Source organism: Carcharodon carcharias (genome assembly GCF_017639515.1).
Source record: "Carcharodon carcharias isolate sCarCar2 chromosome 36 unlocalized genomic scaffold, sCarCar2.pri SUPER_36_unloc_1, whole genome shotgun sequence".
In the NCBI taxonomy this organism is placed as follows: Eukaryota; Metazoa; Chordata; class Chondrichthyes; order Lamniformes; family Lamnidae; genus Carcharodon; species Carcharodon carcharias.
Genome location: NW_024470726.1, coordinates 4,220,397 through 4,235,385, shown reverse-complemented (window position 1 = coordinate 4,235,385; position 14,989 = coordinate 4,220,397). Strand labels below are relative to the sequence as shown.

Genomic DNA, 14,989 nt, shown 5'->3' with positions numbered 1-14,989 from the left:
ATCCATGCTGCCTCTCCTTGCGCCCTCGACCTTCTACCCCCCTCGCCCCCGTTTCCCCCCACACTCCCCTACCCTCCCTTCCCCCCTTGCCCCCACCACCTCCCTTTCCCCCCTCACCCCCCACCTCCCTTTCCCCCCTCACCCCCCACCTCCCTTTCCCCCTCATCCCCCACCTCCCTTTCCCCCTCGCCCCCCACCTCCCTTTCCCCCTCGCCCCCCCCACCTCCCTTTCCCCCTCGCCCCCCCACCTCCCTTTCCCCCTCGCCCCCCCACCTCCCTTTCCCCCTCACCCCCCCACCTCCCTTTCCCCCTCGCCCCCCCACCTCCCTTTCCCCCCTCACCCCCACCTCCCTTTCCCCCCTCGCCCCCCCACCTCCCTTTCCCCCTCACCCCCCCACCTCCCTTTCCCCCTCGCCCCCCCACCTCCCTTTCCCCCCTCACCCCCACCTCCCTTTCCCCCTCGCCCCCCCACCTCCCTTTCCCCCTCGCCCCCCCACCTCCCTTTCCCCCTCACCCCCCCACCTCCCTTTCCCCCTCGCCCCCCCACCTCCCTTTCCCCCCTCACCCCCACCTCCCTTTCCCCCTCATCCCCCACCTCCCTTTCCCCCCTCACCCCCCACCTCCCTTTCCCCCCTCACCCCCCCACCTCCCTTTCCCCCTCACCCCCCCACCTCCCTTTCCCCCCTCACCCCCACCTCCCTTTCCCCCTCGCCCCCCCACCTCCCTTTCCCCCTCATCCCCCACCTCCCTTTCCCCCTCACCCCCCACCTCCCTTTCCCCCTCACCCCCCCACCTCCCTTTCCCCCCTCTCCCCCCCACCTCCCTTTCCCCCTCACCCCCCCACCTCCCTTTCCCCCTCGCCCCCCCCACCTCCCTTTCCCCCCTCTCCCCCCCACCTCCCTTTCCCCCCTCGCCCCCCCCACCTCCCTTTCCCCCCTCGCCCCCCCACCTCCCTTTCCCCCTCGCCCCCCCACCTCCCTTTCCCCCCTCACCCCCCCACCTCCCTTTCCCCCCTCTCCCCCCCACCTCCCTTTCCCCCTTGCCCCCTCACCCCCCCACCTCCCTTTCCCCCCTCACCCCCCCACCTCCCTTTCCCCCTCATCCCCCACCTCCCTTTCCCCCTCATCCCCCACCCTCCTTTCCCCCCTCACCCCCCCACCTCCCTTTCCCCCCTCGCCCCCCATTGCCCCTCCGCCTCCTTCTCACGCCCTCCCCAGGATGCTCCTTGAAGCTCTCTGACCTGTCTTCCTGAGCTAATATCTAGTCCTGTGGCCCCGTGTGAATTTTTTTTTCTTGAAGCCTCTCCTGTGAAGGGCCTTGCTTTAAATAAAGGTGACCTATAAATGCAAGCTGCTGTGAAGGACAGAAACCCCTCTCGTGCTGGCGCGGCGCAGGCTGAGCTGCAGTTCACGTGCGTACCCTCGGGGAGTCGGGCTTGGGGGGGGTGTGTAACCCGCTGTTTGCTCCTGTGCCCCTCTGCAGGATGGCGGGTTTCGACGGCTCGGCGTGGGACGAGGAGGAGGAGGATTCGGTGGACCACCAGTACTACAACGACTTCCCAGGGAAGGAGCCGCCCCTCGGTGGCCTGGTGGACTTGAGGCACCGCGAGGGAGTGGGAGCCTCCAGGAGTCAAGCCCTCTCGTCGCAGCACCCAAATCACCACGGAGCCACTCTGGTCAGTGCCCCTCGGCCGTCCCCCGCACTAAAACAGCTACCGGGGGGTAACTGTCCATGTCTCAGAGCGTTCCGAAGCTTCCCAGGCAGCTCCACGCCCTGGAGGCACTGGCTGGGGCGAGAGGCAGGAGATGGAGCAGGCCGGGCCTCTCGTCTCTGGAGCCGGGAGGGATGAGACAAACGTGTAACGACTCTGAGAGGGGGTTTCACAGGGTCGATGCTGAAAGGCTGTTCCCCACCCACCCCCTCCCTCCTTCCCTCGCTCGCTCCCACCCCGCCTGGAGAGTCGAGGATATGGGGGTTGGGGGGGGGGTGGGGGATCACAGACTCAGGATAAGGGGGCGTCATTTTGGACGGAGACCAGGAAGACATTTCTTCGCTCGGAGGGTGATGAACCTTCGCAACTCTCTGCCCCCAGAGAGCTGGCGACGCTCTGTCGTTGGGCAGATTTAGGAAGGAGATGAATAGATTTAAGAACCCCCCCACCTGCCAATAAGGGATGGGGCAGGATAGTGAAGTTGAGGCAGAAGCCCAGCCATGATCATAATGAATGGCTGAGCCTCCCCCTTCCTCCTGACCACTGCTGATTGGGCAGGTCCCACGCCATTACTGAATTCGGAGCAGGAGTAGGCCAGCCGACCCCTCGAGCCTGCTCCGCCCTTTGACGAGGTCATGGTTGATCTGATTGGCTGGTGGCCTCAAAGTCACTTTCCTTGCTTGCCCGCAGCGCCCCCCCCCCCCCCCCCCCCCCCCCCCCCCACCCCTTGACCCACTCACCCCACCCTACGGCACACCTCGTCTCCCATGTTGTCCTCTGGCTTAAAAAAACATTCAATGACCCAGCTTCCACCGCTCTCTGTGGGGGGGGCCTGACAAACCTCTGACAGAAAGAAATATGGCCAAGGCTTCGCTAACGACGGTACAAAATGTGGCGTTGGAAAGCTAAATCCACAACGTTAAATTGGGGGCGACAGTCGTACAGGGGTTCGCAATGGGGGAAAGGCAGCAGCATTTGGACTGACGCCACAGAATCGAACTGGACAGAAGCTGACCATTTGGCCCATCATGTCTAATCGCATCTGCGGAGAGAACGACAGTGTTAACATTTCGAGTCCGTATGACTCTCCTTCAGAGCAGCTCTGAAGAAGGTTCACAGGGACACTCGAAACGTTAACTCTACCTTCCGCTCCACAGATGCTCTTAGACCTGCTGAGTTTTCCCAGCATTTTCTGGTTTTGTTTCAGATTTCTGGCATCCGCAGTATTTTGCTTTTATGTTAATTTGGCCCATCATGTGGTTTGAAAGTGCTGTTGAATTAGTCTCTGGTCAATGGTAATCCCCACCCCGCCAGGATGTTGATAGTGGGGGATTCAGTGATGGGAATGCCATTGAACGTCAAGGGGTGTTGAATGGATTCTCTCTTGTTGGAGATGGTCATTGCTCGGCACTTGTGTGGTGTGAATGTTACTTGCCACTTGTCAGCTCCGAGCCTGGATATTGTCCAGGTCTTGCTGCAATTGTACATGGGACTGCTCTTCTCCAAGGAAAACAGCCCCCGATTCCCCGGAACCATATTACTGAACCTTTCCACACAGCTTCCCCCCCCACCCCACCTTGTCTCTGAAGCCCTCTCACTGGCCATCCCACAACGTGCTGATTGCATCGGCCACTTGAGTCTAAGCAGACGACAGGCAATGCCAGCTGAAAGTGTACGTTTTTTTTTAATTCATTCACGGGATGTGGGTGTTGCTGGGCTGGGTCCAGCATTTATTGCCCATCCCTAATTGCCCCCTTGAGAAGGTGTTGGGTGAGCCGCCTTCTTGAGCCGCTGCAGTCCCTGTGGTGTAGGTGCACCCACTGTGCTGTTAGGGAGGGAGCTCCGGGATTCGGACCCAGCGACAGTGGAGGAACGGCCGATATATTTCCAAGTCAAGGATGGTGAGTTTGCAACTATTTTTCTGCAACTCACTCTGCCTGTACTTGGCAGCAGCTGGAGTTACTTTCTACTTGATGTAAACATTGCTGCTCCTGGCTCCGGGGGACTGACTTAATACTTCACCTCTGTCTTTTCATTCCGACGTCTTGGTGGAAAAACATAGCCGCTGTTCAAGTCGATTTTTGTTGCTTAGAGATGAGATCACGTGGTGGGGAAGTGTTTTGCAACCATCCCGAAGACAGGGACTTCCAAGGATGGATCTGCCATAGGAAAGCTCCATAAAAAGGTGTAATTTGACTTAGCAATACATATAAAAAAAAGTCTGGAAGTGCAATATGGCCTTTGGGTTATAGGCTTGTAACACTCTACCAGGTAGAAGGGACGGTAGCACGAGAAATGCAGGTAGAAATGCAGTTTTCTAACCCTCGGGCTGACTGAACACAGCCCAGGAACAGTCGACAGTGCACCAGAAGCTGCGTTGGACCAGCGCTTCCCAGACTTGGGCAGCCCAGCTGCAACCTGGAAGCAAAGGTGCTGGGAGTTGCTAACCCTGGCTTATGCTCCCAAGCGCTGGCCGTCTTTCAAATACTAAACTTCCCAGCCTTCGAAGTCGGGTATAAATGATCCCATGGCCGCTGTTGGAAGAAGAGCAGGTGGGGTGGGGTGGGGAGTTCTCTCTGGTGTCCTGGGGCCCAAATTTATGACACCACTTAAAAAAAAAACAAGCAACGACAGATTGGTTTGCCTTTGTTGTTATTTGTGGGATCTTGCTGTGCACAAAATGGCTGCCGCGTTCCCTGCAATCTGAAGCGCCTCATCGGATGTGAGGCGCTTTTGGATGTACCGAGGTGGGGCAAGGGGCTAGAGAAATGCGCACCTTTGTTACTGATGGTTTTTTTTTTTAAAAATGTTCCTTCGCCCTCTCTGTTGTGCAGCCCATAGGTCAAACGTCAGGGAACCTGTACGACATGCGGTCCTCGTCCGACTCTCCGAAGCAGCTGCCTGTGTTGCAAGGTACAGTGCGCTAAACCGGCGGGTGGGTTTTACTTTTAACGTTCGTTTGTTCATGGGGTGTGTGGGTGTCGCTGGCTAGGCCAGCACTTATTGCCCTTATTCGGAGGGCAGTCAAGAGTCGGAGCCGCCTTGCTGTGGGTCTGGAGTCACGTGTAGGCCAGACCGGGTAAGGAGGGCGGATTTCCCTCTCCCTAAAGGGACATCAGTGGGTCTGGAGTCACATGTAGGCCAGACCGGGTAAGGAGGGCAGATTTCCCTTCCCTAAAGGGGGCATTAGTGAACGTTTTAAACGTCAGTCATTTCAAGATGATTATTAAAGAGACCAGCATTTTGTTCCAGGTTTATTTAATTAACGGAATTTCAGTACCCCTCTCACCCCTCATCAGCTGCCAGGGTGGGATTTGAATTCATGCCTCTGGAGCGTTAGATCAGGCCTCTGGGTTCCTCGTCCAGTGACATCGCCACTATGGCGACCAGACCCTGTCTGCTTGCTCCAGAGGTTTGGGTGGATGTCTAACCTAATGGAAGAAGCATATGGAGCTCTCCGCGTGCTGTCCTGGGTTCGAATCCCACCATGGGCGGCTGGTGGAATTTGAATTCAGTAACCATTAATGTCTGATGATGACTGCGAAGCCATTGCCCGATTTTGGTTAAAAACCCGTCCGGTTCACTATTGTCCCTCTAGGGAAGGAAATCTGCCCTCCTTACCCGATCTGGCCTACACGTGATCCATACCCACTAATGTCCCTTTAGGGAAGGGAAATCTGCCCTCCTTACCCGGTCTGGCCTACACGTGACTGTGGAGGAGAGAAACAAGAGTCTGTGACCTGTCAACGGAGCTGGGAAAGGTTAGCGACGTGACAGATTTCAAACGCAGAGAAATAGGGTGGGTGGGGGGGGGGGGGGGTGGTGGTTGCGGAAGCAAGGCTTCTTCGACAGCGCCTTCCAAACCCACGCACCACCACCATCTGGAAGGACAAGGGCAGCAGACACATGGGAAACACCACCGCCCAGAAGTTAAAAGCAAAAAACTGCGGATGCTGGAAATCCAAAACAAAAACAGAAATACCTGGAAAAACTCAGCAGGTCTGGCAGCATCTGCGGAGAGGGACACAGTTAACGTTTCGAGTCCAAATGACCCTTCAACAGAACTAAGTAAAAATAGAAAAGAGGTGAAATATAAGCTGGTTTAAGGGGGAGTGGGACAGGTAGAGCTGGATAGAGGGCCAGTGATAGGTGGAGATAACCAAAAGCTGTCACAGACAAAAGGACAAAGAGGTATTGAAGGTGGTGATATTATCTAAGGAATGTGCTAATTAAGGGTAGAAAGCAGGACGAGCAAGGTACAGATAGCCCTAGTGGGGGTGGGGTGAAAGAATCAAAAAAGGCTAAAAGGTAGAGATAAAACAATGGATGGAAATACATTTAAAAATAATGGAAATAAGTGGGAAAAGAAAGATCTATATAAATTATTGGGGGAGAAAAGGGGGGAATCGGAAAGAGGGTGGGGATGGAGGAGAGAGTTCATGATCTAAAATTGTTGAACTCAATATTCAGTCCGGGAGGCTGTAAAGTGCCTAGTCGGAAGATGAGGTGCTGTTCCTCCAGTTTGCGTTGAGCTTCACTGGAACATTGCAGCAGGCCAAGGACAGACATGTGGGCAAGAGAGCAGGGTGGAGTGTTGAAATGGGAAGCGACAGGGAGATCTGGGTCATGCTTGTGGACAGACTGAAGGTGTTCCGCAAAGTGGTCACCCAGTCTGCATTTGGTCTCTCCAATGTAGAGGAAACCACATTGGGAGCAACGAATGCAGTAGACTAAATTGAGGGAAGTGCAAGTGAAAAGCTGCTTCACTTGAAAGGAATGTTTGGGCCCTTGGATGGTGAGAGGGGAAGTAAAGGGGCAGGTGTTGCACCTTCTGCGGTTGCATGGGAAGGTGCTGTGAGAGGGGGTTGAGGTGTAGGGAGTGATGGAGGAGTGGATCAGGGTCTCCCGGAGAGAACGATCCCTACAGAATGTTGCCGGGGGGGTAAAGGGAAGATGTGTTTGGTGGTGGCATCATGCTGGAGTTGGCGGAAATGGCGGAGGATGATCCTTTGAATGTGGAGGCTGGTGGGGTGATAAGTGAGGACAAGGGGGACCCTATCATGTTTCTGGGAGGGAGAGGAAGGTGTGAGGGCGGATGTGCGGGAGATGGGCCGGACACGGTTGAGGGCCCTGTCAACCACTGTGGGTGGAAAACCTTGGTTAAGGAAGAAGGAGGACATGTCAGAGGAACTGTTTTTGAAGGTAGCATCATCAGAACAGATGCGACAGAGGCGAAGGAACTTAGAGAATGGGATGGAGTCCTTACAGGAAGCGGGGTGTGAGGAGCTGTAGTCAAGGTAGCTGTGGGAGTCGGTAGGCTTGTAATGAATATTGGTGGACAGTCTATCACCAGAAATTGAGACAAAGAGGTCAAGGAAGGGAAGTGTCAGAGATGGACCATGTGAAAATGATGGAGGGGTGGAGATTGGAAGCAAAATTAATAAATTTTTCCAGGTCCGAGCCACTCACCATCCTGAATTGGAAATATATCAGCCGTTCCTTCACTGTCGCTGGGTCCAAATCCTGGAGCTCCCTCCCTAACAGCACGGTGGGTGTACCTCCCTGCAGCGGTTCAGGAAGGTGGCTCACCACCACCTTCTCAAGGGGGCAATTAGGGATGGGCAACAAATGCTGGGCCCAGCCAGTGAAGCCCACATCCCATGAACGAATCAAACAAAAAGCAGAGACATTGCTAGCTGGCGGTGGGTGGGGACAATGATTCTAACCATTTACTTGCATTTTCTGAGCTGAATTTTGAAATAGCCCCCTATATTTAAATAGAGCCATGGACATAGTGGAACTTGACTTGTCAAAACTTCTTTGAGGGTTTAGTGTACCCTGTAGCCCACTGTGTGGCCGCACTCCCAGACTTGACCCTTGCCAGTGGGTGGTTTCGGGGGGTGGGGGTGTTTGGGGCAGTAGGGGGTGGGTTTTGGCAGGGGAGGGGGGTGCGGTGTTTGGGGTGGGGGGTGACAGCGGATTGAACCTCCGATTCAGACACTGACCCTGTGGCCCTGAACATTTCCTTTCCACCCCTCCCCGCCCATCCAGGTGCCCCCCAGCAGAGGTTCGCTCAGCCCGGGTTACACAGCAACAAGGCCGGCAGCCGGTGCGACCTGTTCGATGACCCATCCTACGTGAACGTGCAGAACCTGGACAAGTCGAAGCCTCCCCCGGTGGGCCACACCAACGGCAGCATTCAGAGAGACGTCTTTGATATGAGTGAGTGCCTTGTCTGCGGCGAGAGAGAGGGGGGAGACCTGAATCGTCAGGAGCCTTCTCCAGCACTGACGATACCTTTTAACTATTTAAGTGAGGTCGTGTTATGAAAAGGGGGTTCGGTCGGGCCGACAGAGAGAAGGTGTTTCCACCAGAACCAGCGGGGGTTGGGGCCATTCAGTAAAAGACAGTCACTGATAAATCCGATGGGGAATTCAGGAGAAACCCAGGGAGCGGGGAGAATGTGGGACTCGCCTCCCAGAGGGAGTAGTCGAGGTGAATCGCAGAGATGGGTTGAAGCGGGAGGGGTGGTGGAGCTGGATAAACACACGAGGGAGAAAGGGAATAGAAGGATATGTTGACGATAGAGGGGAGGGGGGAGATGAAGAGGGGCTGGGAGGAGGCTGGGGTGGAGCAGAAACACCAGCACGGAGCAGAGGGGCCGATTGGCCTGTTTCCGTGCTGGGTATTCTGTGCCTTATAAGCTTGACCCCCCCGGACTGTCCCTGAAGATAATTGAGGCCACGCTGTCACCAGAATTTTAGTCATGGGTAGGTGGGAGGCTGAAAGTTTCATATATCCACAAGAACTGTGGAAAAAACAGCCCAACAAAGATTTTATGCGAGCAAAATATTTCTACCATAGAAGAGTAGCTGACAGCACATGTGATGTCTGCCTGGCCATCTAATTCCCTCAAAGCAAGTTTCTCCGGCCTTGTTAACTCCTGCACCCTTCAGTCCTCTACTTCACAGAGAGGCTTCAGTTCCTTAACTTCATTTTCTGCATCCCTTTCACATTCCGCCTGCCTCGCGCCCGCCCCCTGTTGCCCTCATACTCTCTCCAAATCCTGAGGTGACTCCCCTTCTCAAACCCATCTTTTTTTACCCAGTAACCCCTGCATTAAAAGGCACAGCATCAATGCGAGTTGAGTGCAATGCATGGTTGAGTATCTGACCTGGTGATGCACCTGGAGAGCTATCACCCTGAAAAGGACCTCCGTCCTTGTTTTGATTTATAGACATAGAATAGCTCAGCACAGAAGGAAGAGGCCATCCGACCCATCGAGTCTGTGCCTTCTCTTTTGAAGTTCAATCCAGTTCGTCCTACGCCCACCTCTCTTTCCCCGTGATCACTCCAATGTTTTCCCCCTTGGAGAAATCATCTCCAATCTGTGTCCCCCTCTGGTTACCGACCCTCCTGCCCAGTGGTAACAGTTTCTCCTTATTTACTCTGTCCCAAACCCCCTTCCTGATGCCGAATGCCTCGATTCAATCTCCCCCTTAACCTTCTCCGCTCTGAGGAGAACAATCCCAGCTTCTCCCAGCCTCTCCACATAAACTGAAGCCCCTCATCCCTGGTCCCATTCCGGGTAAATCTCCCCCCGCACCCTCTTCAAGGCCCTTGGCATCCTTCCTAATGTATGGGGATCGGAATGGGACACACTGCTCCGGCAGGCGGTGAAGTAATGTACTCCATAGTTTAAATCATAACATGCTGATTCTTGTATACTCTGCCTCTCTTCCTAAAGTCCAGGATCCTAAAACTACTTTCCTAACCTGTCCTGTCTTCAAAACAAATTGTGCACAAACACCCCTCAGTCTCTCTGTTCCTGCGCTCCCTTTCAGACTGTGCCACCTCACGGCTCTGGTTGTTGGGATGAGAGGCCTACCCTGTGAAGCGAGACCGAGTAGACTGGGCCTGTCCTCTGAGAGGGTTTGACGGGGTCATGCTGAGAGGTCGCTTCCACCCCCTCTGCAACCCCCCCCCTCCCCCCCCGCCCAGTTAGAGAGCCGAGGACACACTCTCGGTATAGGGGGGGGGGGGGGGGGGGGGGGGGGGGGGGGGGGCGGCTATTTTGGGCTGAGGTGAAGAGAAATTTCTTCACTCGGAGGGCAGTGAATCTTTGGCGTTGTCTACCCCAGAGTAGATTCGAGACGGAGATCGATTGATTCTAGGGATAGGGCGGGAAAGTGGGGTCGAGAAGCGGAGAGGAGAAGATCGGCCGTGATTGTATTGAATGGGGTAGCTGACTCGAGTGGCTGCCCAACCCGCTCCTGTTTCTCACGCTGTTTTATCCAGATTGTTGTGCCCCACCCTTGCTGCCTGGTGAGCTCTTGCCTTTTGTCTCGGCTCCAGAACCGTTCGAAGACGCCCTGAGGGCCCCACATCCCGCGCCCCCCACCAGCAGCCCTCCCAGCCACATCACCGCCTCCATGGAGGAGAAGCTGCGGCAGGAGATCTGGTACCACGGCAAGATGAATCGCAAGGAAGCGGAGAAGCTCCTGCTCTCCAACGGGGACTTCCTGGTGCGGGAGAGCACGACTACCCCTGGCCAGTACGTGCTGACGGGACTTCAGAATGGCCAGCCCAAGCATCTCTTACTGGTCGACCCGGAGGGAGTGGTAAGTGCCTTTTACCGGCAGTGCAGGCAACGCGCGCCTCTGGGTCTCCTGCCCGTTCACTGCTCCTGTAAGCACCAACTCCCCGGCTGCATCTTGGTACTGGTGCCCCCTCCGCTACCTGCAGGGGTGTCCCCCTTTCCCCCTCAGGGACCCTCCCCACGCTCAAGTTCGTGACACCGGATTCACAAGTGTCTGGCTTCAGCAGCGAGACAGGTTTCTTCTGATAATTCACGATTGCTTTACTGAATCACCCACAACCCCCATAGTACAAAACCCCAAAATGTAAAATGACCTGTCCCCGGCACCCGACACGAAGTCGACCACCACTCACTTAAAACGCAGGCAAAACACCATGTCCTGTCCTGAAACCTTAAGAAAGAAAACCCTCAGACTAACATCACCAAGCTATGGCTGAAACGAGTTACAAGGTATCGGCAAAAAGACACCCAAGTTTTCGCCCCAGATCTTCACTACACCCTCGGACCAATATCACTACAATTTGCCTGAAACTTACAATCCCCAGCACGGCTGGTCAGTCCGCTGTCGACTGTAGGCCTGAGTGAAGGTGACCAAACTCAACCCTTCTTCCGAACTGCAGCCTAAAGCCTTCAGGCCAGTATCGCCACGACATGGCTGAAACTACTTACAATCCCCAGCACGGCTGGTCTGTCCGCTGTTGACTGTAGGCCTGAGTCAAGGTGACCAAACTCAACCCTTCTTCCAGTTGCAGCCCAGATGCTCAGATCTGCTAAGCTTTTATAATAACATTTTATAACAATGTCCTTTTAGTTGATTCCACGCAAAGTCCACCCAGGTGTCATCAGCTCCTGCTGGTTGAAACGGTACAGGCTTTTCCACGGAAGGTGTATCCAGACAGATATTATCAGCTCTCATTATATGAGCAAGCCCCCTGCTGTTTGAGTTGGCACAGTAACAGCACCTGGCTCCAAAGTTAATGAGGGTTTGAGTGACCTTATTCCAATACTATTGTCTGTGGTGGTTGAATAATCCCTTGAGTGTATCATATTGATGCTATGTCCTTTGTGCCATTGTATTGGGTAGTCAGACTTCTGGATCATATTAGTCAATGTCCAAGCCCTTCTGATGAGTCACTGTCTTGTCACTAAATGCCTGAGTTAACCCCTTGTGGCCCAGCCCTGTATGGCTGACTGCAGCTTTTTGAAATTTATAGTTCCAATCATGAGGTCAAAACGTGATTGTGGGTTTGAAATTATGTTCCCATAAATTTCCCAGTTGGAGGGGATTTCGATCCTGGGCTAGTCACGACGAGGAGCCAGCCCTCCGACCCTGGAAGGACAGCCAGGCTAGAGAGCGGGAACATAGGAACTGGAGGAGGCCATCCAACCTCCCGAAACTGTTCTGCCATTACATGAGCTCATAAATGATCGATGGCCTAATGTTAGGGTGATGTAGAGGGAGCTTTACTCTGTATCTAACCCCGTGCTGTACCTGTCCTGGGAGTGTTTGATGGGGACAGTGTAGAGGGAGCTTTACTCTGTATCTAACCCCGTGCTGTACCTGTCCTGGGAGTGTTTGATGGGGACAGTGTTAGAGGGAGATTTACTCTGTATCTAACCCCGTGCTGCACCTGTCCTGGGAGTGTTTGATGGGGACAGTGTAGAGGGAGCTTTACTCTGTATCTAACCCCATGCTGTACCAGTCCTGGGAGTGTTTGATGGGCACAGTGTAGAGGGAGCTTTACTCTGTATCTAAACCCGTGCTGTACCTGTCCTGGGAGTGTTTGATGGGGACAATGTAGATGGAGCTTTACTCTGTATCTAACCCCGTGCTGTACCTGTCCTGGGAGTGTTTGATGCGGACAGTGTAGAGGGAGCTTTACTCTGTATCTAACCCCGTGCTGTACCTGCCCTGGGAGCGTTTGATGGGGACTGTGTAGAGGGAGATTTACTCAGCTTCAGGCATACTAATCACAGAATCACAGTGCAGAAGAGGCCCTTCGGCCCATCGAGTCTGCCCCGACACATGAGAAACACCTGATTTACCTAATCCCATTTACCAGCACTTGGCCCATAGCCTTGCATGTTATGACGTGCCTAATAACCTAAGTATACAAGACGCAGAATTGCATGATTGAACTAACAGTGTTTATCATCAAGTGTTCATAACTCCTCTCTCTCTCTCTCTCCTCTTGCTTGTTGCTCCCTCTGTCCCCACATTTCACCCATTCCAGGTGAGGACAAAGGATCACAGGTTTGAGAGCGTGAGCCATCTGATCAGCTATCACATGGACAACCATCTGCCAATCATATCGGCTGGTAGTGAAGTGTGCCTGCAGCAGCCTGTGGAGAGGAGACTGTAGGCTCAAAGAGGAGAGGGGGTCAACTGACCCTGAGACGAGACAACGAGCCACCAGAGGAGCTACAATCGGGTCACGGCGCAGATTCTACAAGACTGAAACGCTGCTACTTTTTCTTTCTCCTGAAAGAGTTTTCCTCCGAGAGCGACCAGGACAATCGCTGGATCTTGTGATCATCTTCCCGGCACTTTGACAGAAACTTGAGGGTTGTCTTCACATCCTTGGCATCACAAATCAGTTGTTCACCCGGATTCCTATCGCGCTCATCAATCTGGATCGTACTATTCTGAAGGCCAAACACTCGGGAGCTTCCCCCTTGAACCTTGTACCATTGACAGTGGTGTTGACTGTGATGTTTTACCTTATTGTATCCATTTCTCTTCCTTCCTCTCTCTCCTCTTTTTTTCTTTTCTTTCCCCCTCTTTCTCTATCTTTCTCTCCCTTTCTCTCATGTTCTCTCTCTTGTGTTCTGTCTCCCTGGTTCTTGTTCTCACTCTCTTTCTTTCTCACTCCCTTTGTCCCCCTCCCGCTCCCTTTCTCCCTCTCCCGCTCCCTTTCTCCCTCTCCCGCTCCCTTTCTCCCTGTCTCCCGCTCCCTTTCTCCCTCTCCCGCTCCCTCCCGCTCCCTCTCCCGCTCCCTCCCGCTCCCTTTGTCCCCCTCCCGCTCCCTTTCTCCCTCTCCCGCTCCCTTTCTCCCTCTCCCGCTCCCTTTCTCCCTCTCCCGCTCCCTTTCTCCCTGTCTCCTGCTCCCTTTCTCCCTGTCTCTCTCTCTCTCTCCCACTCCCTTATTCACTCCCCCGCTCCCTTTCTCTCTCTCCTGCTCCCGCTCTCTTTGTCTCTCCCTCTCCTGCTCTCTCTCTCTTCCGCTCCCTTTCTCCCTCCCTCTGTCCCGCTCTCTTTCTCCCTCCCTCTGTCCCGCTCTCTTTCTCCCTCCCTCTGTCCCGCTCCCTTCCTCTCTCCCGCTCTCTTTCTCTCTCTCTTCTGCTCCCCTTCTCTCTCTCGCGCTCTCTCTCACCTCTGTGAGACAATTCAGTCGGACAATTCCCCCGGGTGCAGATATAGTTGGGCTCGCTCCTCAGGAGCCAAGGCAGCAAAGGAAGGCACAAGGTTTGCCTGCCAGCCAGCCAGCCTGCGTGCTGCAGCTCCAGGCAGCCCCACTTGTGAGTGGGGACGTGACTGAGAGCCCGAGGGCCGGGATTAAAGTTAACTTTCCGGCTTAAAACTTCAAGCCTTGCAGACGAGGGGTTCGCAGCTTGGACCCGCGTTCTGTGCTGCAGCTGAGCTCAGCGCCCCTCAGATAAGGAAGGGAGGGGGGTGGGGGGACGCTCCCCGGGGCGAGGGTCCCGACCGCCATCCAATATCTCCCTTACTGCAGAGCACAGCAGGTACGGTGCCGTGGGGCGAGGCCTGTCATAGTTGAATAGCCCCAGGACCAGGGGGAGTCGGGCCAGAACAACTAAGGTGAGGTTTTGGGGTTGGGGTTGGGGTTGGGGTTGGGGCTGGGGGGGGTCACAGCTTGGGAGGAGTTGCGGGTTGAGGGCAGTGCCTCCTCCTTCACTGTCGGACCGGTCAGCCGAGTGGGTGGGGGGGAACAGCGGAGAGCTCGGCCACCCAGTCGGTGGTGCAGCCTCGACCCCGGGCGAGCTGGCGCTCGGCCAGGACCATTCGGAGCCCGACCGTCGTCGGGTGCTGGACCCTACCCCGCGGCCCATGCCAACTGCCCCGCCGGAAGGCAGAATTGTCCAGCGACCCTTGACCCCATTGCTGCACTCGGCGTAGGTAACCGGCTCGCCGCCGCCACCAGCACCAGCACCACCACCACCACCAGCACCAGCAGCAGCAGCAGCAGCAGCAGGTCGGGCCTGGGCCTGGGCCTAGTCCTGACCATCTCGAGTGTGTCTCCAGGTGTTCCCTCAGCTCTGTGAGGCAGCAGGGCGGGAGGGTGGGGGTGGGGGTGGGGGGGGTATAGCAAACGATGCTGGTTTCTGCCCGGACCCCTTTGGAGCTGGGCCCCCAAAGGAAGCGAACGAATTAACATTAAAGTCGCTAAAAACAGGAGAGAATATAAACAGCCGGCAGGCCGGGCAGCGCCCGCAGAGAGAGAGAGAGAGAGAGCAGCGGGGACGGCAACCTCTGGGCTGGGCGGGTGAGCTTAAGAGACGTAGCAGCTTTTGAGAGCAAATGCAGAGGCCCGTCGGGGTGGGGGTGGGGGGGGGGGTGTCGAAAGGAGCAGGTCAGACACTCCGCCGGTGACGACGGGCGAGGGCCGGGTGGATCTGACGGAAACGCTCTGAGCAAGAGACGCGGCCTAAACCCTGGG

At 55.3% G+C, this 14,989-nt stretch overlaps 1 protein-coding gene across 6 annotated transcripts in view; it reads left to right on the top strand.

Moving 5' to 3' along the window:
- The window catches only part of shc1 (SHC (Src homology 2 domain containing) transforming protein 1), a 109,355-nt gene extending 96,168 nt beyond the window's left edge, over positions 1–13,187 (top strand). For all 6 annotated transcript variants that reach the window (XM_041181676.1, XM_041181677.1, XM_041181675.1 and 3 more), the window contains 5 exons: positions 1,483–1,675; positions 4,546–4,624; positions 7,763–7,933; positions 10,067–10,332; positions 12,545–13,187. In XM_041181676.1, the coding sequence (XP_041037610.1) occupies positions 1,483–1,675; positions 4,546–4,624; positions 7,763–7,933; positions 10,067–10,332; positions 12,545–12,673 (838 nt within the window). In that variant the 3' untranslated portion in view covers positions 12,674–13,187. The remainder of the gene's footprint in view (positions 1–1,482; positions 1,676–4,545; positions 4,625–7,762; positions 7,934–10,066; positions 10,333–12,544) is intronic.
- Positions 13,188–14,989: the final 1,802 nt, after the last annotated feature.